General features: G+C 39.2%; 1 protein-coding gene across 1 annotated transcript in view; it reads left to right on the top strand.

The window, feature by feature from the left end:
- abhd17b (abhydrolase domain containing 17B, depalmitoylase) overlaps window positions 1-23,680 on the top strand; it is a 33,271-nt gene extending 9,591 nt beyond the window's left edge. Inside the window, exons 3-4 of the mRNA XM_041787377.1 lie at window positions 21,428-21,607; window positions 21,973-23,680. Coding sequence (XP_041643311.1) covers window positions 21,428-21,607; window positions 21,973-22,192 — 400 coding nt within the window. The 3' untranslated portion in view covers window positions 22,193-23,680. The remainder of the gene's footprint in view (window positions 1-21,427; window positions 21,608-21,972) is intronic.
- The last annotated feature ends 1,945 nt before the right edge of the window (window positions 23,681-25,625 follow it).

Genomic DNA, 25,625 nt, shown 5'->3' with positions numbered 1-25,625 from the left:
GTGAATAGGTATGAAGGGGTAAATGAGACCTGTCTGAGAAGTCAGACAACTAGTAAAGGGCTATACAAGCTGAAGTCATGTCTTCTAAGGTTTTGGAAAGTGGGAATAGAAATATTTCACTCTTATTATAACTTTAGAGATCAGTGGATGATTATTTTTAAATCTTGACCAGTTTTAAACATCTGGGGCAACAGGTGTGAGGATAGTTTTAACCAGCTTTTTAATATTACAATCTTCCAAACACACACGTTAGATGATTCAGCAAGATCACACCTCTGCGGTTTTAATTAACAGTTTCACAGCGGGGATTACAGAGAGTAAAACACATATGGAAGACTACTGACACCATCTGTACCATGTTAGCCACCATGTTTGTGAGCTGTAAAAGTACTAGCTGGTTTGCTCGATCTTGTTGGCTTTGTCAGGTATTCTTTCAGAGGCAGCCCGATCTCGAATCATACATCAAACGTGTTTGATATTTTTGCTGCTGAATTTTACTGGCCAAAGCCATTCACCTGTTCTGACAGACAACAGGCTGTAGATGAGGGGTGTCCTCAGTATTTATGTGTGAGTGAGTGAAAAATGCGTCCATCATAGTTATATCTTTTTGTTTATGGGGATGAGACAGAAATAAAAGTTCATCCACTTGCCCCAGTTGTTTTTGTATACTTCCTGCTTGACAAACAAAGAAAACAAATGACTTGGAGAGGAGAGAGAGGGAAAAAGAGGACACTGGTTTGGGAAACACTGAAATGGCTGAAAAGAGGAGCCATCGCAGTCGTAATCAAGCACAAATATTTAAAACTAGGCCTCTAATGTGGAGAACTCCTCCCGTGTCAGTGCTGATGTGGGTGTATGCACTTCTTTCTGTGGTAAATGAAGCTGTTGGCACTGCAGAGATTTAAAAAGTGCTGATGGATAACACTGTTACAGCCACTGGCATCAAATGTTTCTGTTTCCGAGCTACTGACTTTTCCTGCTGATTTCTCCCTGCGCTCCTTTTTACATTTCACACATCTACCAGAATATCCTGAGTAGTCTTGTGTAAATAAGGACTGGCGAATAAGGAAGCTGGCAAGTTAAACAGGAAACTCCTGATCATAAAGGTTGAGCATGCAGGAAATAGGCTGCTGTGAGGAAGAACCAGCTTTTCTGGCGGTCAGGCAAGTTGAAACCTTTCCTCCACTTCAGTTCAGGAGACTTCATTGCCACAAGCACAAGAGCGTAGTTTTATCAGGGCTGTAGTAACAATGATGGATGTGAAAGAAAGGAAAACAAGCATAAGAAGGGTTTTATGAACCAAGACATCTTTTATTCATTCTCCTTGTTTTGTTGATACACAAAGGAATCTCCTGCTCCCACACACAGTCATAACCAGCACAGAAAATTAGCTCTGAAATTTCACTGGATCTGATCGAAGCAGAACAGAAGCTCCAAATCATATCACATTACGCTTGGTGAGATGTGTCTGGGCCAGGATGTGTTAACCTTATTCCTTTCCATAAATGAAAACACCTGCTGCTATATTTATGTAAGCTTAGTGGTTTAAAAGAATTGGATGAAAATTTGCACGATCTTGCTCATCTTTCTCACCTTCTCTTAGTCACTGAGTGGCTCTGGCTCTCTTTCTTCAGCATCTTTAGGGGTGCTTCATGTTGAATCATCGCAGGCGTCTAGTCATTTTATTGCAGTACAACAAACACCTGGTTTCTACAGCTGAATTTATCTCATTGTAACTGATATGATTTGAAGATGTAAACAAAAGTTTTCCTCCTTGTACTAGTTTTGATATCTGATGACTAATTACTATCCTGTGACTAGCAATAAAATATTACTTAATTGTTTAAATAAGCTCAGTTTGTCTTTGATTGACAGCCCTGACATCATTGCCTGAACCGACAGTGTGGCTTACCCAAAGGCAAAATAAACTTTTACAGCTCATTCAGACAGATTGGCGATCTGCCTGCATGTGCTACTAAAGCCTCCAAGCTTGTTATAGCTACCATGAGCTAATTGTTCTGTGTATGGTGTTAATTGGTTATTGAGAAGGAGTGCAGAGCAACTGAAGGTTTTATAGGGCCCTAGGATTTCCACTTTAATGGAATTACAGACGGAATCTTGGAATTGGCTGATAAAAACAGAATTTACTATTTAACATGGAAATTGAAAGAATTTGACTGAAAATGCTGTGTTTTTTAGAAAGAGGAACGTATATCTGAAGAATATGTTCCAGGGGATCACTAAAGTGTGGTACAACTTGTGCCGCACTTTACAAACACTCACCCCGCCCCCTCCTAAACAATAACAGCATGTCAAAGCAGCTGCATGTAACACCGGCTAACATCACATAGCTCAACACGGGGCTGCACAGTGTTACATAATGTTGCACCTTCAAGGAAACTCATCCGTGCTTCGAGTTATTTTACTTCACCACAGCAGAGAGTCACGGAGAAAGAGAGGTGTGTCTGTGCCTGAGGCACATAGATGAAGTCACAACTTGAAAACCCAATCACCTCTCGAGGGCTTCAAACTCGAGTCGGATGGACTCGAGATTTTATGTAGTCCTGTAGTCTAAATGATGTTACATTCGAGTAACAATTAGCTTAATAATTCCTCTCGAATATACTGTAGTTCCCTTTGGTTGCTGAATGAGCCAATACGTGTCTGTATTAACGTACCGGTCTGATATGAGGCAGACAGACAGCAATGTATGGAGAGAGATGATGAGAGAACCGTTACAGTCAGGAGTAAAACAAGCAGCATCACACTGCATGGACTGTTACAGACTGTGAGGGTAAAGAAAAGTTTAGATTAAAGGTTTTCTTTAACTGTTTAACTTTAATGTGACCTTCTTATTAAGTTACTATCACTATGCATTTGAGAAGACAGAAGCACTTCTTAATTTACATTATAAACATCAGTTAGGAGCCAGTGTGATTATACATGCGGATGTGTCATAAAATGTTGGAAATATCTGTTACACTGGTTATATTTGTTTTATATCAGGGTCATCCAAACAACAGCTTCTGGGCCAACTGTGGCCATTTTTTCATAAATTTAAGGTTATTTCTATTTAATTAGTGCACATTTTATTCATTCACATAAACAAGACACTCTTTTGCGTACTGATGTGCCTGTAGACTTCTTTCTCGCCTTTACAGTAGCAGTCATTACATGTGATGCTCCTCAGTCAAACCCCTTATTAAAACCAGGCTGATGTGTGAACATGGAAACACTCCGGAGACAAAAACTTGGGAAATACAAAGTTAGTGTGGGAGAATTGGAAAGGAAGAGTCTGACAAAGGACTTAACAATGGAGAACTGACGGACTGTTGTATGTTTATTGTCCCCACTGACAGCTTAAAACCAGTGCATCTTGTTTGTTTCAGTGCAGTTGCAATCATTTGATGCTGTAATGTCAAATAACTACGAAGCACACATCTGTGGAGCAAACATACATCTGATGGTGTGGAAAACAAAATACTTTTTATGACACATTTTCAGCTCAGATTTAAAATCCTAACAGGGCAATCTAAAGTTTATTTCGCTCATTGAACAAGAGATGTGAGAGAGCAAAGGAAGGAAAGAGAGAAGTAGTTGATAAAGTTGTTTAATTTCAAAATGTAGAATTTTATTGAAAATGATCTTGAATTCTAGTCATTAAAAAAAACACTCAAACCTTTTATCTTTCAAAAATTAAGCTTGTGTATTTTAATATGCCCTTCTCAAAATCCGTCTATGTATTTTTGAAATGCAAACTTACATGAAACAAGATCAGTTTTGTTTAAATATTCTTAGAATTATTCAATGTAATTAGACAATATAATATAATTCAGTGTTTCCCACAGGACTAGAAATTTGTTTGTGGTGGTGGTGGGTTGTGGGGGGGGTATGTTTTTGTTATATCCTGATACACGATATATATCGCGATATTTTGAAATGGCCTCTCAGCAGCTGTAATTATTTTGGTCCCCAAATGACACTAGTTTGGTGATTAACATAGACTGTTCTTTTGGATTTTTGATAAAACTGTATGTATGCAGAAAGTAAAAATCAATATAAAGGCAAATTTAGCAGTTTTATTTTGAAAAGGATTTAATTCAATCAATTACCAATAAATCAAAAATACATACATCATGAAATACTCAGTATTTTACAGTGTATGGAAAGTCCTGAAATATTTTCTGAGTTATGTTTACTATTGCTGATTATTACAAGATTATTACATCTTGCTGCATATTTTAACGAATACCGCGTGAATTTGACCTCTTCCTTTTCCAAATGGGACTGCTCAACGCTGCAGATCCAGCGCTGTTTCTCATTAAAAGGCATCTAGCTTTACTAGCCGCTAACTCACCACGCTGCCCTGTTTACCTTCCTGTCCCTTGCTTCGGTCGCCGCTGATACAAAAACGCGCATGTGCAGTTTTCTGGATGGGTGGTGGAGTGAAAGACAGCTCTGTGCTGTGAGAGATGCATTCAGGGACAATGGGAGAAGCGAAACTCCAGCGAGAAATGCACGCTGGTGGCTCAAAACTCCCACATAATTTATACTCGGATATTCGTGATATAGTCACTTTAATGTCACACTACATTCATAGAGCGAGGACGAACAGGTAGCGCCAGAATCTATTTGTGGCGCGCCTAATTTATTTGTGGCGGTCCGCCCCAAATAAATGAATGTATGGGAAATACTGTAATTATATGATTATAATAATTGTAATCATATAATAATCAGTGAAGTTGTCTGAGTTAATACCTTATTTGGGTTTAATTAAGGTCCATAATTAGTGCTATAATTGCATTTATCACATGCTTTATTATTCCTTTCAGCACTCTCTGGTTAAGCCACTGCAGCGTCTCCCTGCAGCCACAGTCTGAAAGTCAACCACTGCTTCTTAATGTTTTATTTCAGTTCAACAAACCCACAGTCAGCTCAGGTGACAAGTCAGAAGTTCTCTGTTCCTTGTGTTATGAAACATTTACCTTTTACTGTTCCCATATTTTCCTTTTCAATACATGACAAGTTCCTTTTTCCGTGGTTAAGTTCATGTTATAATCTTTTGGTGCATTCCAGTTTATCCTGAAACTTGGATATCAGAGATGGCAGACAGAAGTATCATCCTAAATGCCCCTTAAACACAGAATTCCAGATTCCCTAACCCTAACCCTGATTCTTGGAAACTCAGAACAACTCTAGTACCCTGAGTTACCAACTCAGAGTAACTGGAATATACTCAAAATGTATGTGACGTCATTCCCAGCTCTGACTTTAGAGGTAAATGGAACACAGCATTAGATCGAGCTGTGGTTCTTTATTTTCCTTGAAAATAAAAGCAGGTTTGTATCCAAACAGGACGTCAAAATTTAACAAAACAGTTGAAAATGCAAGATAGTGAAATTTCAAAAGGGGGAGATTAATTGTTGTTAATAACCAAAATTATTAACCTGACACGCCAGATGGATTTGTTTCACACAACTATCTGGTAAACCTTTGAGACACAGCATTTGGGAAAGGGCAGAGCCTTTGAAAAAACAACCTTGGAGAGTGACAGGATGAACGTTCTGTCTTTCACATCTTTAGGGGCCAGTCGGAGCAACAAAGCATGTGACGTAGCCGCTACTGAAATATAAACTCCATAAAAAAAACTGCATAATGCGAACCATGGCAACTGTAGACATGTCAGTACACGACTTTTGTTGTTTTTGAAAAGAAAACAACTCACTGCTGTTTTTTGTTCTTCTTTTAACAAAGAAATGTTGTCAAGTTCTGATAAAACTGGGCTTTAGCAACATCCTAATCTCTTCCTCCATAATTGCACTGGCCTCTTGTCGCTGCTTGCTTACATCACGACTCCTCCATGCCCGAAAGTACTGCCCCTCGTCGCTGATTGGTCCTGTCAATTTCTAAGCTGGCCCAAACTGTTCAGACGGGAGCTTTGCAGTGAGAAACACGGAAACGGGCGTATCCATCTGCTTTGCAAGGTTACAAAATTATAAGATTAATTGCAGTTAAAAATGTAATTGTTTGACAGCACTAGTTATAAGATAACCCTCAGTGTGTAATTTAGGATGCAACCCATCCTGAATAAATTGGGAATCAAATCAAATCGTTGCCTTGATGATCTTAATCAAATCAAATCAGACCAGTAAAGATGCACGGATCCAGCAGACGGTACAGTGAGGCGGAGGGAGGAGGAGGAGTTCAGGAGGTGTGTTGATATGCAGGAGTGAGGTCTTACCTGGCCTTAAAGATGAGGATCGTGATGTGATAACTGGACTGGGCTCTGGAGATAATGTGAGTGGCATAAGTCAGGGCAAGTCCAAGTTTATAAGGGATTTAAGATGGAGACCAAAGGGAGTTACAGCAGTTGATGCAGGAAGTAACCAGGGTGTGAACGCGAATGGCGGCTGTGTTTGGTGTGAGGGGCTGACGTAGCCGATTAATGCTGTGTAGATGGAAGTATGCAGAGTATGCGAGTACCAGTACTGATGTGAGCTTGGAACAGGGTGCTGTGTCGAGGATGACACTCAGACTCTTAAACTGGTTAGAACAGGTTTTAACACATCATGAGATAATAGAGACACTGCATCATGTAGCTTTATTGCTTAATAAGGCATGAAACCTCTGTGAGGTCAGATGAGAGGCTTACAGGAACAAAGACATAATTAGATAATTCAAGAAGACTTGACTTGTAGTCAGATTTTTTTGTCCTGTGACTTGTGGTCTCATGGTCTTTCTGCACAGTTTGAAGCCGTTTCAGTTTATTCTCACAAATAGATGTGTTAAAAGGGTTCAATGTCTCAGTGTGTGTAGTTTTATCTATGCATGTTTTTGTAATGCTTTCGCATAGTTGTAGATGATTTTAATATCAATTTACATATCTCAACATTCAAATATATAGGTCACAGTTTATGACTGACAGGCAGCGTTGCAGAGTTCAGTTAGATGGTATTTCTTGCTGAAAACAGTTTGTTGGTGATAGATGTAGAAACAGTGAGCATACGGTATGTAAGATCAGGTATGCTGAGGAGAAAAAGATTCAGGACAGTGACTTACTTTTTATTATTCATGTCAAACTGGTTTCAGAATCCTTTAACAAATCGAACTCGAGCAGCTGTTTCAGACATTGCAAGGTCTACCTTCAAGGTGATCGGCAAGAGCATCCAAGGGGTCAATTTTGGATCCACTTCAATTTTTACATTATATATCAATGGCATTGCAGAAAAATGTACTTTAATGTTCATTTTTACGCAGATGATACAGTATTAGATTTCTCAGCACACAGCCAAGCTATGTCTCAGTGACAGTCTGATTTTAATGCACTCAAACAAGCTCTAATTCATTTATGCTAAATCTCATCAAGACAAAATATGTTTATCTTAATGCAGGGAATTTACCTTTGTGATGCCACCTTGTATGCACTAAGTAATGTAAAAATAGATGTATTAAACAATTCAATTACTTCTGTACAGGGCCACATCAAGATCTGTCTTTCAGGTCATACAGTACTAACTTAATAAGAAAACTAAGACTGCAACTTAGTTTTCCTTACAGGAATTAGTCCTGCTTATCAGTGAGAAACAGAAAAAGATAGTCAGGCGACAATACTGCGAGTTTTAGACTGCAGAGACATCCTCAGTAAACATGCATCTGCTTCTGTGTTGAAGTGGTTGGGTGCCATATATCACATTGCTCTTCTTGTTATCACTGGTGACAGGTTTCCTGCCCATCATTGTGGCTTGTATTGCTCTGTAAGTTGGCCCTCATAAGGTCAGCATAGAAAGCAGCACTGCATTCTGTTTATTTACAGAGCACTCATTCCTTACTTGGCTACTGTCCTGTTGATAAACATCTCAAGCTGCACAACCAGATCTAGGAACTAGAGCCCGACCATTTTATCGGCGGGCCAATTAATTGGGCCGATTATAGCGTTTCACAGATTAATCAGCATCAGCCAATATGTAGCCGATGTATTAACTTTTTTGTTGCGCTCTGCTCCTGTCGCTCTGTGTCTCCATGCTGAACTCAGCACTCGGAGTGCCTGTCCCCTCCCCCTCAGACGCAGCGTTCAGCAGCAACTCTCCCTCACTCAGTGTGGCCAACTTAGCGACTTTGTAGCTATATTTAGCGAGTTTGTAGACCCCTCTAGCAACTCTTTTTCAAAAAAGCAACTAGCGATAAAACTAGCGACATCTTCTGGTGTTACTGGAGAGTTTTGGAGACTCTGACGTGAAAGCACGTATCGTTGTTGCACTTCTTACTGAGCAGCGGTTGTAGCTGTGGGCCCCTCTCTGTCCCTAAGCACTCACAAGCAGCCCCGTCTTCGAGCAGTTTGACCGTAGCAGAGTAGAGGACTAACACTCGTTTGAGACTGGGATCGTGTCTGCCTCTGTGTGCCGCGCGTGTCAGCTCCAGTTCCTGCTGGTGCAGCTTTCACACAGGGTGCGAGTTTTCTGAGTGTCAGCCGCATCTCCCTGCTCCCAAAGCCCTGTCTTCAAAGCGACTTGATTCAGTGCATAGAGGACGTGTGTCAGGAACTATTCAAAATAAAAGCATTCTGTACAAGTGAACGGAGTTTCTCTACAGAAATGCTAAACCGGGCTTTTACTTTAAAAAGCACAAACCAGAAAAGCATTCATACGGAGTTTATCTTTCCTGTGCCATATTCTATCAATATGGATGACATTATGCCATTTTAAAACACATGGTATTAAAAAGCATCAATGTTACAGCATTTTGTAATGGTAGAAGTCCCTGTTAAAGGGTTATTACAAAGACATTTATATCTTTGTATTTTCAACATTTGCCACCTGTGCTGCTACGTACCATACCCTTTGGTTGTTTTTTATTCTAACCCATCTTACTGGCTCAACAGGCACTTCAGTTTCATGATAATCCTGTTCTACATTTGTCCTACACAAAGAAAATGAAATGACAGATTCTGAAATCTTTCACATTTATTCAGACTTATTTATATGCTAATCTTTGGATTTAAACTACGGGGTTCTTGTTAATGAGCAGAGAATTTCAAGTTAGTTGGTTCACAAACGAGTGATATGGCAGTCTTAAATCCACTTTTGAATGAACGTAACCTTTTTGTTGTAGAGCCTTCAAAGCTTCGAAGCCTCATTTACTCTTCCTTTTTAGCTCAGCTGTCTGTGAGTGACACTTTAAGCACTGTGTCTGATTCATAATTGACTTTCTGTGTGACAGAAAGAGGGTACATCCTAGTCTTTTGACCCTGCTGAACATGAATCAAGTAGATTGTGTTTATCACATCAAAGAGTCTCTCTGCGTGGTTCCTCTTAAGTCGGCTCCATACAATCCCTCGTGCACGTCTCTCGTGTTAGATCAGACACACAGCCTGAAGTAGGGAGTCTCTGGTGCCTCTCTTTCTTTCTCTTCTTGTCATATTGTCAGAGTTTTTGTTTGTTTACGGACTATTTGATATTTTGAACACAGCTGCTCACGTCTCTTTCAGCCTGTTTTGGTTGGTTGCTTGGGATTCAACAGGCGGCAGGTTCACTTTCTCTTGAGCGTGGACACACTTGTCTTTTGTTCTACAGTCATATGACAGAGGGCAGCCACCTGTCACTCACTGTAACAGTCTAACCACAACTGCAAAGCCAGGCAGATGACGCACACACACACGTTCAGACACACAGCTCCTGTGCTCTCTTGTCTCCCTTGTTTATGAACGGTGGATGAACCACTCCCTTTACCTGAGCAGAGAGTGAGCCAGCTGATTAAGTAATTATGAGTCACACACAGCCTCCACTATCATACAAAAGATTACTGAGCATGTGAGACTATTTGTTTTTCAGGGTTGTTTAAATTAAGAAAAAGAAAGCCCTGCTGTGTGACTAAACAGTGACCAAAGCACACCAGCTCACTTCCTCTCTTTGACCCTGTGTGTGTTTTCCACTACAAAATGCCACTGTATCATTTTCTTTTCCCTCTGAGATGGAGGAGGGCCAGCAGTCAATCCTGCTAGTCTAATATTGAGCCGTAGCCTAGCAACTGATTTCCAACCAGCTCTCAGACCAAGGTCTTTCCGCGCCGCAGCCAATGAAAACAAACTAGGAAAACTCACTTCCTGGTCAATAGTCATTATGGATCAATATGAAAATGCCATCTGTCTCCTCAGAGGTTCAATAGGAGGAGGGGGATTTTCACAAATATGAACACAGAGAGGTAACACGCCATGTTTACTTTTCTTTAGTAGAAATATCAGCAGCAGTTAGGATGAAAACAAAGGCTGGTGTCTACTCAATCAGGTTTGTTTGGTGTTTCAGCTCACCTGGCCAGGGCTGTCACGATATCTTTACTTTAAACTTCAATATAATTCATTAGTGACAATCTAATGATATACGGAACAGCAATAAAAAATAGTTGTCTAAAGTATCTGATACTGGGAATATAATAATAATCGTAATAATAACTTTATTTATATAGCACCTTGTAAATTCAGAACAGAATGTGAACACAAAGGTCAACAAGAAATAAAGAATATTCATTTCCAACCATATTGTTTAATTAAACTCACATTTTTACCCACGCCAATGAAATCGGCAGGGGGTTATGTACAGGGTTCCGTACCTTTGTTTGTTTGTTTGTTTGTTTGTTTGTTTGTTTGTTTGTTTGTATGTGTACAGGATAACTCAAGAACGGAAAGTCTGATCTTCACCAAACTTTCAGGGAATATTGGGTTTGTGACAGGGAAGAATCGATTAGATTTTGGTGATGATCTGCACACCGGTTCGGTTTTTCTTGGACTTCGAAATTTTGAACACCATAGTAATCAATGGGAGTGTAAGTTCCTCGGTGGCGCTGCTTAGGCGTGGGTCTGCCGCCTCAGACGGCCATTCTAGTTTTATACTGCAGTGCACCTACAGACTCTTTAAGGGGCCTTATACATCAGTAAAGATTGGACCTCCTCTTTTTGTCATTAAGCGTTAATTTTTCTCCATAACTGCTGATCTTCAAAATGTTGTGAAACACAATTTTTCCCCAAATAAATGCTGAAAGGGAACGTTTCTGATTTTTAAAAATACTCAAAAAGGAAAGGTACACAAAAAAGTAGAGATGCATGTAGGGCTGAATGATTTGGGAAAATTGAATTATGATTTTTTTTTTCCCCAGTATTGCCATAGAGATTTAATACATATTTTTTTTAAGTTCCTCATTCTATATACTTTTTAGCTAACACAAGCAATAAATCATTTCATATTATAACTAACACAACTTTAGATAGATTCAACAAAAATATCTTGTTTCCATTATTTTGATTCATTGATAATTTGTAATGAATTTTTAAAGTGATTTAGTATTTTTATTTCATTTTGTAGATTAAGAAAACAGAAAAATAATGAAAGTAGATTTTTTTGTTAAGTATTCTGAAGTGGTTGACTCTTGAATGATTGCATAATATTTCTGTGAAAAATTGTACAAAACTGGTATTTTAATGTATTTTTAAGGTTGAAGAAATGTTTCACCTTCTGCTATTTGAAAATTGCAATAGGACATATTGGGATTAAAACCAATTTTTGATTAATTGCCCAGATGATATGATATTATCGATATATCGCTATCTGCAGATATTAGATGTTCTGCTGATTTTTACGAACAAAATTTTGGCTATAAAAATCTGCCTACATCATCTGTAAATATTGGCTGCACAGACAAAATGTTAGAGGAATTTTAGGCTGGACCAACAGACAACAGACATACTTCAGCTGGAGTCTTTTTCTTTATTCATCATCATCCTTAAATCGTAAAGTGTGTTTCAAGGACTGAAATTAGTTAACTTATCCATCCTTAAACTTGAAATTATGATTTAGCTAAGTATTTAAGTTTTAGATCTTCACTACATTTAAAAATTGGTATTGATATCGGTATGGGATGAAATCATTTTGTAAATTTTAGCATATTGGTAAAAACCCGAAATCAAAAAAGCTACTCAGTTAATTAGTAAATGTAGTTAGTTACTCCCCAACCCTAATAAACACCTACAACTGCCACAAATCAAGTTGGTCTTCCATTTTTTACATCCATCAAACTTGGCTGTGTTTGTTGTGCTTCCTCCTCCGGTCAGCTTTCTTCCTGACTGGCTATCATCCTGTTTAACAAAACAATCCTCCTCATGCCTGCTCCGCTGTCCTCAGTTTTCCCACATGACGGGATTTCTGATCATAGATATTTAATAAGTTTAGTATTAAGTTAAACAGCTCCAGTTGTCTTCTGAGCAGATTGGAGAGGGAATCAATAACTCTGAACTAGAGCCCGACCGCAGTGGGATTTTTGGGGCTGATGCCGATACTGATATTGGGAGCTAAAAAAAACCAATATCCGATATATCAGTAACCTTGCAAAGCAGAAGGATACGCCCTTTTCCTTGTTTTTCACTGGCAAATCCTTCTTGCAAAGCTCCCATCTGAACTGTTTTGGCCTGACTAGAAAGTGACAGGACCAATCAGCGACGAGGGGTAGTACTTTCAGGCGCAGCAGAGACGTGACGTTAACAAGCAGCAGCAAGAGCTGGTGCAGTTATGGAGGAAGAGATTAAAGTGGATGCTGCTAAAGTGCCAGTTTTATCAGAACTTGACAACATTTATTAGTTAAAAGAAGAACAAAGAACAGCAGTGAATTGTTTTCTTTTCAAAAACGACAGAAGTCTGGTACTTACATGTCTACAGTCCCCATGTTTCGCCTTATTCCTCAGTAGCTGCGCATACGCAGCTCGATAGTGGCTACGTCACGTGTTTTGTTGCTCTGATTGGCCCATAGAGATGTGACAGACAGAAAGTTCACCCAATCACTCTCCGAGTTTTTTTCAAAGCCTCTGCCTTTTCTCAAATGTTTTCTATTGAAGCTTTACCAGATGGATGTGTGAAACACATCCATCTGGCGTGTCAGGTTAATATATCGGCCGATATCCAATATATTGGCCGATAACCGATATTTTGGCCGATATATGACATAAGAACATTGATATGCACAGGATATATACTGTACATGAACACAAATGTGGACATGTGAATAACCAGTGGCATTTATCTTTGTTTATTTCACAAAGATGTAACTTAGATGACATTAAAATGCTGTATAATAGTCTTATACTGTGGCTGTGGACCATATTAGACAGGAAAATGATAAATAATAAACATTTTGTATGAATTAGATGCAGTTTTTTAAAAGCATCAGCACTTCTTCATACTCATTTCTTTGAAATAACACAAAGTGTCATTTAAAAAACAAATGGTATTGATGAGGGCAATACAAAATCAATTCTTGCTCTCCAGAATGGCAGTGCTGAGACTGAATGGCAGCAGGTGTGAAAACAGTTGTAGCAATACGGTTCAGCACTAGAACTAGAAATTGTAATCTATGCTTTGTTTTTCATTCTCAAATGACAAAGTAGTGCAAGAGAAGAGCTCAGTGGCTTTGGGTATAAATCAGATGAGTAAAATGGTCAAAAGTGGGGCTGGTGTTGCAGACTTTAAGCCAAGGATCACTCTGTGACATCAGGTGCTATAGTCTGCCTGCTTGTAACAGATGCTTCAGTCATTCATTGAAATATTAACTTCATTTGACGTCTATTAAGATCTAACTCATTTCACATGGTTGAAATATACACATAAGTAATGTCGATTAATGACATCTTCAGTCATAAGATGAGCTTGTTTGTCTAGTTTGATGGAAACGGTCTGTATAGACACAAATAAACACATTTACACTAACTTCTTTTACAATAAGAAATCCTTACTCAAAAGACTCATAATTTTTATGTTTAACTCACTGGCCACTGGATTTGGGATTCTAATAACAGTTTTCATATTTTAAGCTTTCAAATCACTAAAGATCCAGTGTTTCCTATTTCCCGCCATTCATTAAGATGTCATATTTTCCCAAGAAAGGGGCAGGAACAGCATTGTTAAAGCAAAGTATCTAGATGGGCCGCTCTTTTCAACTGAAAGGTATCAGAAATATCACATTTCTACAAAAAGATCAACAGAAACAGACGTGTGCCTTTCATTCATGTTGAACCTCAAACTGGTATCTAAAACGTTATTACCTTTGTCAAGGAGGTTATGTGATCAGGTGGGTTTGTTAGTTAGTTTGTTTGTTAGCAACATAACTCAAAAAGTTATGGACGGATTTTGATGAAATTTTCAGGATATGTCAGAAATGGCATAAGGAAGAACTGATTAGATTTTGGGAGTGATCCAGATCACCGCCTGGATCCAGGAATATTTCAAAGGATTCTTTATTATTTGGAGATATTCCTAATGGCAGAGGTCTGCGCTCTCTGAGTGCTTTTCTAGTTTTTAACTTTATTCCAAATAAAACATGTAAACAAATTAGGTAATCAAGTAAAATATGCCCCACATAATATGGGATCGGAGAAGAATCCCCCTGCTGTACTACAGATGGTGCTCTAATCTGTTTAAAAAGCCCGCACATATGTTCAGGATGTCCCAAAATATTCTATTAGTCATTGTGAGTAATACGGGATGAGAATATTTCTGCGCTTCAGGGAGTAAGAGGTGGGCAGCCAAGAGGGAGCAGGAGACTGAATAGGGGGCTGAGGGAGGATGTGATGCATAATGGATTGAATTTGTGTCAGGAGGCCAAATTGATGAATGTTTTGGGGGAGGGGTGTAACCACAGAGCACGGCTGGCTCTGGCTGGGTGAGGTCTATTTGAGCTGAAATGAAATGGAGTAAATTGTAGGTTAGTGCTGGCCAGTCTGGGGGGTCTGATCTGGGTTGTATTTAGACTGTCGTAGTGCTGATTACACACAAGTGCAGCTGTGGATCTGCACTACATTTGTCCTCCTCTTTGCATGTTTTTTTCTGTGCCCAGTAGCAAAGGCAGCCAGCCAGGTGAGCAGCTGGAGTGACCTTGTTGTGAGTGTTAGGTCAGGGGTTGAAGCCATGCATTATTCATTATGTTTATGTGTGTCCTTCAGAAAACCTATCTGAGCATGAACAGTGTTTGTATGAAGATGTAAGCAGAGCAGGACTAGTTAGGTTTAGGAAACGCCTTGCTGTGTTTACTGTCATTTATCCTGGTGACTAAGCTGTCAAACGGTTTCAATTTACCCTCTATTGACTCGACATAAGCCGTACATTGTAGTGACACCCATGTGCTGACTGTCACATGCGTCTTGTGATTGGTGTGGAGTTAGTGGTCCGATACGCCAAAGAACATTGATGATATAAGCATGAAAACAGGAGATAAGTAAAGGTATTTACTGATAAGAGTATACTTCACTGATAAAATGCTTCAAAACAGGAAACAAATCAAAGAGAAAGCCAAACTTTGACTGTTAAAATTATCTGGCAAGGCTTTGCTCTATTTAGCAATAATATGGAGTGGTTAGGTTTTTATTTACACACCATTTCTGTTTTGTTTTGTTTTGTTTTTTTTTAATAGCAGAGGGCTGCCTGTGAACACTTACAAGTATGTGAAGTAAGCAACAGAACACCTCCCTGTGCTCAACGACTTACTTTCATCTCTCCCAGGAGGAATTAATATTTGTTAATCCACAGCGGCAGCCATCTCAGTTTGCTTGGCATCTAATCTTTTTTCCTTTCAGGACAGAGTTTTTACTAGAAGTCCCTTGCTGTTTGGCAAGATTAACCCTTGAACAAGCAGACATTTATACATAATTTAGAAAGTTGCTGTCTTGTAATGCTGTGGTCCTGAGCTGGTTTGGCCTCAGGACCCACCACCAACTCCTTAGTGGCAAATGTCAGGAAACCTTTAATCACTTATATGGATGAAAAATTCATTTTCAACCTTAATTTTTTCAAGAAAAGAATCTCAAGAAACAACCAAATGTACTCATTATCACTGCAAAATGGAGGAAAATAGAATTATGGATGTCTATTTTGGGCTTCCTTACACCTTGGACCTTAAAGGGAACATATTTTACCCCTTTAAGACAAGTCTATATTGGTCCCAAAAACATTCCTGTGAAGTCCGTTGCCCGAAGAACACTCCAGTATTGGATTTTTTGCATGTCTAAAAAATCCTCTGTTTCTGCTTTAAATGATACTAAGCCGTCTGACTCCGCCCCTGACTCCGCCCCTCTCTGGAAATGGATGTGGCTCTAATGATCCTCTTCTCAGCTGGAAGCTGAAAGGGGGATCAGGAGAGGAGGGCAGAATTTCTTCGAAGCAGGGAGGGCAAACCGAACCTGGGGGCGGTGCTCAATCCCCACATGAGGTCATGAGGGGAAAATCTGAGAACGGCTTGTTTTAGCACACATTTTCTGAAAGGTGGAGAAAGAGAGGGGGGAGGTAATGGATTTTTCTGGTACTTGAGGGGATTGTGGACAGTCCAGGGGCCCAGGCCTACATTTGCAATCCACTGAAACATCTCTTCTACCCACTTTTAGATCCCAACCCACCAGTTGAGAATCACTACTCTTATGCATCCATCCATTTTGATACCGTTTATCCTATTCGGGGTCACAGGGGCCAGCTGTCATTGGGAGAGAGGCACATACACCCTGGACTGGTTGCCAGTCAATCAGAGGGCTGACATTTAGAGACAGACAAGCGCTGACATACAGAGAGACAACCAGGCACACTCCAGGCCAATTCAGAGTCACCGATTAACCTGTGGTGGTGATCTTTGCTGGTGGTAGTACCCTGAGTACCCGCAGAGAAACCACTCATGCAGGAAATAATTGTGATGATAGTGATAAAATAAAAAGTCATATGCCTTTGATTTATAGACCTATTTTTCTTACAGGTTCAGAGCTTTTCCTTTTTCATGTCTGCTATCATGTAAATTAGTAAAGTTATTTTAAAATCTTATTGCCCTAATGCACACTGGTAATTGTTCAAAAGTACTCTTTTAAAGGAACAGTGTGTAATATTTAGCCTGGTAGCATTTAGCGGGCCAAACCTAGCAAAAATGGAAGGTAATATTAAAAGTAGGCCTGTTTAAATTAGTGTTGAATCACCTATGTAAAATTGTTTTGTTATTTGTTCCCCTCTGCGGCTCTGTAGAAGCATGCAACATACCAAAAATCCAAGATTGGAATCCTCCCTTTGTATGAATAAAAGGCTTACTCTAAGTTGATAAAGATAAAACAATTTTATATATCCCGGTGATTAAACACACATTTAGAGAGCTCTACTTAATAATATTATGTTCCTTTTGACCAAGTTTACTTTGCTAAGCACAAGCTGCACCTTTAAGATTAAAACATGACATGATCAATGTTTCACACTGTTACCACTGAGCTATAGAGTATAAGGTCATAAAATATGAGACACTATGATTATGCATCAGAACAGAAGACCTGACTGTTTTTCTTGATTTTACTTCACAGCAAAAAAGGATTTTCCTTTCAATACTGACTTTTCATGATTGAGCATTCAAACCTCTGGGGCTCCAGGGTTCTGGGAAAAGCCTCACAAAAAATGTACTAATCCTGAACTAGTCTCTAAACTGGGAATATGATTTTAAAACTTTAGTATCAAATCATTGATTGCACTGTACTTGCGGGGTTATAAAAGCAACGTTGCATTTATTTGCTCAGGATCAAAGAAATCCTTTGGTGGCAGCTTTTGTTGAAGCTCTTCATCTCTAATCAGACACTTTGAAAGGTCAGAGGGTTTTTTTTTTACAGTTTTTTGAAGGCTTCAGTTTTTTTCCTCCCTATCACTGTTCTTCTCCTCCTTTGAACAGCTACATTATGTCCAATAATTCATGAATATTTTATCTTTCAGTGTGTCAGCCTTGAAAGTTACTGTAAGAACAAAGGGCCAAACAATATGCTGTCAGCTTCTCAAAGGTTTAGATACTTTGAAGTGTTCAAAAATTATATCATCTCCGTTTTTAGCATGGGTCATGGTTCAGTTCATGCCTCGTTTTCTAAGGTCACTGTTTGCTACAGGTTCATGTCACATAGAGTCCTATATTTACAATAATAGGTTTTCCTCATTCATTAATTTATTACACTGATTAATAACATTATAAAGAACTAAAACTTTAAAAAGTTAAGTCTCTGTCATAAGACAAGTACATATAGGACAGGAATAAATCTACCAGAGATTAAAAGCAAATATCTGTGTAAGTTTTGCTGCTGAAATTTTATTGAGTTCTGTTCTTGTTTCTTTGGTATCAAAACTGGTATCAACATTGTCTGACCTGCACTAGTATCAAATCAAATTTAACTAGATCTAACACCTGGAAAATCAGTGTCAGAAATAATGACTGTTGTTTGGACTGACACTGAGGTAAGAAATAAATAAAAATGAATAAAAAGTGAAACATGGCATACCGCACAGTAATCATATGACCTCAGTTATCTTGTTTTCATGATCGTGGGAAGATAAGATGGTAATTGAAACTTGATTAATTGCCCTGCACTACCACCTACAGATTATGGCACCATGTGGTATAAAATAGTCCAGAGAGGGAGATTATAGAGAAAGAGGGCTAGGGTGTTTTTTGTGCTCATGTCAATGAATAGAAATCACTGTTGGCAGCAGGTGAACATGAGACAAGGCTAGGTAAGTTTATTTGTATTGCACGTTTCAGCAACAAGGCAATTCAAAGTGCATTACTCAAGACATCAAAACACGAAAAGAAAAAAAACACATTATAAACATTTGGAAAATAAAAAAGTGATAAGAACAGCCAATAAAACCCACAAAATATAACAACAAAGATCACAACATGATGTCCATGGTGGATCTCTCGTCTCCTTACTGCCACCTGACCCTCCTTTGTCTTTCTAAAAGTTTGTCTCTGCTGATTAAAAATATCTGAGACCTTCTGTCTGCAACTTTAAGTCCAAAATAAAAAAGATATCATTGAAAGAAAGTAAGCAAAGCAGAGAGCAAGCAGCAAAGCTTCTGCACTGTGAGAAATCAGAAAGCATAATGAGGCTCAAAAACCTTGACCTCTAATATCTACTAGTTCATCCTTAAGGTGTTCTTGAGATGTTATGTTCACAAGCAAGAGAGAAATATTAGACCCAATGGTCTTGACCTTTGACCTCAAAAATCTATTAAGTTCATCTTTGTCATTTCTAAAGACATTTGTGAAGAAAATCCCACAAAGATTTCTTGAGGTATCACACTAATAAAAATGGATAAACAGACAACCTGAAAACATAATGCCTGCAGCCCTGGCTTTTGCCAGCATGGAGGAATACAAATTCTTGTGTCATGACTAGGGCTAGACCGATTTTCGGCCTGGCCGATTATTCTAACCCGATATTTGGCATTTAGCCGATTATTTATCAAAATTTTATTTTACAGATAATCGCCAAAATTAATTAATCAAAATGTGTGCCACTCCAAGATGTGTCCTTGCCTCTGGCTTTATTTTCACCCTCCACAATCCCCTGCACACAAAACAGACTGGCTGGATGTCAGGAGTTCCAGCCAATCAACACTTTAATCTGGGTGCCACTGACACTGTGAATGTATGGCATCACTTCCTGTTTTCCTGCTGCTGCTGTGTTGCTCCATGCTTTTTCCCATGCTGACAGAGCTAGGGCTTATTTTCCTTCATTTTTTTTGATCATGCCGTTTTTCTTTTGCCACGTACATTTTGTACGTCATTATAAAATCATATCAGTTCCAAATATTGGTTATTGGTCTCATGAACTTCTAACATTCTGTGACGGGACTGAAAAACCAACATGGGTTGACCCCTAATCATGACACCTTAAATACAACCTTACAAAGACAATGGACTGGACAGATTCCATGTCTGTCCTCAGGCAGATCCATCTTGCAAAGCTCCATTCTAAAACTTTGTGCCCAGTCATAATGACAGACCAATCAGCATCATTTGAGGAGGATGAGGCACTAGCTACAGACATGGTTTAGTTAAACTACAAGCCTTTAAACAATGGCTGCTTGTGAATCTACCAGCTCAGATGTAGCTACAGTGGCAGGTTATAGCAGAACTTGACTGCATTTGTTTTTATTAAAAGAGTAAAGAGCCATACTGAAAGGTCTTCCTGCTCATCTTTCAGCTTCTGCGTAAATTTGATTTACTACTGACCACACTGATAGCTCACATCCCTACGACTGCTCGTGCCCACTACATCATATGTCTTGTTGCTCTGATTGACCCATACTGAATGTTACTGACAGACCATTTATCCAAAAACCCTCCCAAGATGTTTTTTAAAGGTTTTGCCATTCCCAAACACTGTTTATGGGCTGTGGCCCAGATGGATCTGAAATATGATGGGTATGTAAAACAGCCTATCTAGCATGTGAGTTATACTTGAATACAAAGTAGCTCTTTCCCATGCTCCACCTGTGTTTTTACCCTTATTTATACTGTGTAAAGGCCAGCTGACACACCAACAGTAAACTTGCTCTATCCTCTTACTAATGACCTCGCCTGTATGTACATTTCCAGGTCCTCTGTTCTCAGGTTAAGTCTTTTATCCTTCTATAGCAGAAAGAAAACTTCAGTCTGCCTCTTTGTAAAGGATGTGTATGCGTGTACACGTGTCTAAATGTGTGGACTTCATCATTATAAGTATCTGTCACAGCAGGGCAGAGTGTTGTCAGTCTCCATGTTAAAGGGTTGTACAGGCTGTAATGTTAAGCCTGTGATGTTAGTGCTCCCAGTTTTCATAGCAGAGTAGTGCTGCTGTGCTTTTTTCAGCAGCACAGACAGAGATGCAGTGTTCTCCACTTGGTTTCAGGTTGTCAGCTGACTGCCCACTCGCCAGACTGGGTCACGTTCTACATAATAAGCTGAGGAATGTCTTCTCTTTCATTTCCAGTTCCTCCCTCAGCCTTGATCCAGTATCAGTGTCTCTTTTGCTCTCTTTTTGCTCGACTTGCTCTACTTCTTCCATCTGAGCTCTGAGTCACGAGACATCAGCGGTGGTCCTCTGTATTAAGCTGCAGCAGAAAACCAATGAAGCTTTGCTGCTTCCCATCTTTGTGTGCTTGTTTTAGGAGGCTGTATAATCACTGAGTCACTGTGGCATGACTTTTCAGCTGATAATAGAGTTTGAGTAAGCCTCTGTTTGCTCACAGGTGTGTGTTTGCTTATGGAGCAGCATGTGGCGGGATGAGAAATGATGGGAGACTAATGAGCTGTGTGAGGGAATTTACTATGTGCTGACTAAAATCAGACCTTACACGAATCAGGATAACATCAAGCTACCCTTTAACTTTAAGAAACTAATTTTTTACACTAATTAGAGTATTCAAAAAACGCAACATTTGCTTTCTTTGTTTTGCCAGCCAAGCTTTTTTTTCTAATTAACAGAAGGCCGAGCTGGACGCCTGCCAGCGTCTGGCAGAGCAAAGAAAACTCACCATTTTTTTTTCTTCAGTGTCTGGCTGCTCCCAGTCTAAGATTCCTGCTTACCATCCATAAGAGTGTGATATTCACATTCTTTGTGCTCATCTCACAGGTACGGCATCCGGCCAGAGAGCGTCATCGTGTATGGCCAGAGCATTGGCACGGTGCCCTCGGTGGATCTGGCCTCTCGCTATGAGAGCGCTGCCGTCATCCTCCACTCCCCGCTCACCTCTGGCATGAGGGTAGCCTTCCCTGACACCAAGAAGACCTACTGCTTCGACGCCTTCCCAAAGTGAGTCCAGATGGCACAGGAGAAAGCCAAGTCCATTATATAAAACCATCAACAGAAAGGCGCTCCCTGCACAATTCATTCAAACAACAAAAGTACATGTTTTCATGAGAAAAGCAGTATATGAATGAATGTTTGCCAGGACAGAAAACACACAAACACAATAAAAGACTTCAAAACGATCCAGAAAGGGGTTTTTTTGGTTAAAGAGTCTCAGTGCTCAGGAATAGTCTCACCAGCTCCATCTGGTGGTTAGTTTGTAAACTAATTCTACTTAAATCGTCTCTCTCACATTGAATTTTTAACCTCTAATTGTCTTTGTAAAGCTTTTCTCTTTTTGACTTTTTTCTTCTCTTCCCACACCAAAGCATCGACAAGATTTCCAAGGTCACGTCTCCAGTGCTGGTGATCCACGGCACAGAGGACGAGGTCATCGACTTCTCCCATGGCCTAGCACTGTACGAGCGCTGTCAGCGCCCCGTGGAGCCACTCTGGGTGGAGGGGGCTGGACACAATGACGTTGAACTCTACGGACAGTACCTGGAGAGACTCAAACAGTTTGTGGCACACGAGCTGGTCAACCTGTAGATGAGCTGCAAGAAAAATTGGGCGGGGAGAGAAGAGGGGAAGGAAAGGATGCTTATGAGGGGTGGTTTGAAGATGGAAACGGGGGCAAATTTTTGCTTTTATGTGATGTGATGCAGGTAAAGGTGGTGTTTGTTTGTGTGGTGTTGAAGCCTTCTCTCATTGTCACGCACCTCTCCCCCTTAAAAGACGGTCAGCTCTGTGCGATACAGCTGTGAACTTACAACTATCCACCTTTTTTTTCCATTAACTTTTCTTTTTATCATGTTGAAAATTGCACATATTGAAAGGGTGTGAATGAAAAGAAATAGGCTTGTGCATAGACGACATACTGTGTGTACATGATGGTGTGTGAGAGTGCGTGCGTGTCATATTTTTGCTGCCTTTTGAGAAGAACTTGGTCCACTGCTCTTTATGGAGGAACAGTCTCGCTACAAACTGGACCGGACCATAAGTGGACCAGACTCTCTGAACTCCAGCCGACTGTGAGGTCAGGTTTGGTCCTAAACACTGCAGTCACCATGGATTTTTTTTTCTTTGAGTACTGTTTATTATATTTTTTTATATTAGACATGATATTTGCACGTTTCAGCTGTCACTGAAGAAGACAAACTGACTTGTTATCTAGCTGTGCCAGTGTTGCCAAATGTTAGTATAATATTGCAGAGCTGTAGACACACTTAAGACTTCGTACTTGTGGAAACATCTAGAAACCTCTCTAAAGCCCTCCTAGCTGTCTCAAAAGGTGGTTAAGTTTTCAATAATTTTTGATACCATGTATTTTGAAACAATACATTTTAAAGATAATAGTACTGAAAGTACCTTAAAAGAAGCTTAAATACTACATCTGTTTCCTATGACAGTTGCTCCAAAAAGTCTTGCAAACCTCCACACACTTTCTAAATTGCACACATTTGCAGAAAAGATGCTAATGTATGTTTACAATTCAGATTAGTGGTTCTCTACTGGTTGAGCCTCAGGACCCACCACTACCTTCTTAATGAGAACTGGGAACCAAATTTATGAGAAATGTCCAACCACTGTAATTTATTAAATGAAAATGTTGCAGATTGGACCTTAAATATAATAAAACATATGACTAAACAAAGATAAGATCTAAAAAATATGCTTAAAAGCACACATTAAAGAAGCCCTGGGAGGACATGAATGCATGCTTTTTATTTTACTCAATCTCCTGTGAAAAGTAAAAAAAAAAAAAATTATAATTTCTTGAGAAAGTAGCTTGTTATCTATGGGAAAAACCAGCCTTGTTATTTTAACTAAGGGGAATATCTAAGTAAAAATCTTTAGAAAACAACCAAAATGTACTCACTGTCAGTGGTCTCAGGAGGTTACAGTTTAACCTCTTAAAGCCTGTTGTATCATATTTGATACATACTTTTATGATACCTCTCTGAAAAATGATAAAAATGCCCTCAAGTGGATTATCAGTTACCAAAAACAAGTTATGTATCAAATGAGACACAAAAAATATACATGTTAAATTTTATGAAAATTTGGATTTTTTTGAATTTCAGTAGAAAGTGAAATAATCATTTCAGTCCCAAAAAAATGAGAATTTTCAAGCTTTAATTTGTGTTTTCAGGCTTTAAGGGGTTAAGGAATAAACCAAGAAAAAGACTTCTGCTGATGAAGGTGTGTGTTGGTCCAGTGTAAAACTCCTGCCAATATTTACAGCTGTTTTATTGTTGTAAATATCAATAGAAATAGACTTTTTAAGCTAATATCCACCAGTACCAATTTCATGCATCCCTTGTTCTCAGTCAGTGGGTGGTAGTGGGTCCTCTGGGTTGGCCAGCTGAACCACTTAATTTGACAGTGTGCAGGAGTTGGCTTGAAATATTTAATGACTAACACAAGAAACGTCCCTATTGTAGGTGCCTGGGACCCGATTTTCTTTTTGCAAGGTATCAATATAGTGTGATCAGTACTAGTATCATATCAAAGTTTGAAATTCTGGTATCATGACAACCCTACCTGTCTCTAGCTCTCTTAAACTGGTACAACATGCTAAAATATCTACAAGAATACGATGGTGAAGGAGCTCAAACAGCAGCTCACACAGTCAGGACTGTGTCTGTACATCATTGACAGGGATGATAATTTTCTCCCATGTTTTACAGCTAGTACTTTGAAATTTACCTCAAAGTGTTGTCTCTATTTCACTATGCTGTAGTCGAACTTGGTGTCTTGCATTTATAACTTGAAGACGAATTAAGTGCAGGACTTGGTATGAGATATCTGACCCCTCCATTAGAAATAACAAGTGTCCTCGTCAATATTTCACCTATTCTAAGCCCAGTGTTGGCAGTAATTCTCTGTCTTTAGAACTGAAAATAACATGTCCAACAATGTATGAAGATATTATTATGGATCTCACCTATGTACTTTAATCAGATGTTTCTAGGTGTATCTGTTTATATGGTACAGATTGAACTACTGTGATGGTAGCGAATGCTCTGTGCTCTGATCTGAAGACTTAAACCACTGATGCCATGATATAGTTAGTGTTATAAAACAGCTCATGTAGACCTGTTTTCAGCTCAGAAAGTCAAAAATGGACATGTTCAGTTTTAGGTAATTGTGATGAAAAAGGAAAACTCTAACCTCAGTTACTCACAATCAAGCTGCAAGAATGGGTAACGTTTGAGTTGGTGGCTCAGTGTTAAAGGCCTCCCTCATTGACAAAATGTTTGGTTTCTGTCTTAACTTTTATTTTTGTCTGCATGTGATTTTTTCTGGATCCATATACATGTTTTGATTTGACCTTTAATGCTGGGTCAGGCAAAGTAAGCCTGTGACTCTTTTAAGGCACTGATAAGAGCCCAGAGAAGTAAATGTCAAAGTGCTACTGCATGTCACTAAAGGCTCATCTTTGGCTTCTGTAAAAAAACTCAGAAATACAGAAGTAGTCTCTTTATTCTGTGGGTATGTTTAATACCTGCATTACTCTTGAGCTTGTTTTAACAAAAGGGGTCAAATACTGTTGGTAATTAACCAATAAGCCTATGGGTGCTATAGTAAACCTTCAGGTCTGATTGCGTACACATTGGTTGGGAGTTAAAATCCACATCAGGATTGGTAACTTTCGTTTGTCGGTGACGGTCTGTTGTAATGAAAAAAAAATCAACTCTCAAATGTCTTACAAAGGTTTTTCTTTCTTTCATTTTCACTTTGTAAATAATATTTGTACTGGAACATGTTCTCCTTTTTATTTCTCTTTTGTCATAACATGTCCACTTCAGTTCTTTTACTTCTCAAACTCTTGATAGACAACTATCAGACCACGTGAGGCCGTCATTCCGGCTTTTCCGTGGACTTTGTAACAGTCACTTTGACTAATGTCATCTCTGATTTGATTAGATTAATTTTGTATAGCATATTGCAGTAAAGAAGATACCTAAATGTAATAACA

Source organism: Cheilinus undulatus, linkage group 5 (genome assembly GCF_018320785.1).
Source record: "Cheilinus undulatus linkage group 5, ASM1832078v1, whole genome shotgun sequence".
Classification (NCBI taxonomy): domain Eukaryota; kingdom Metazoa; phylum Chordata; class Actinopteri; order Labriformes; family Labridae; genus Cheilinus; species Cheilinus undulatus.
The sequence above is the reverse complement of the archived record's forward strand: the minus strand, read 5'-3'. Positions and strand labels throughout refer to the sequence as shown.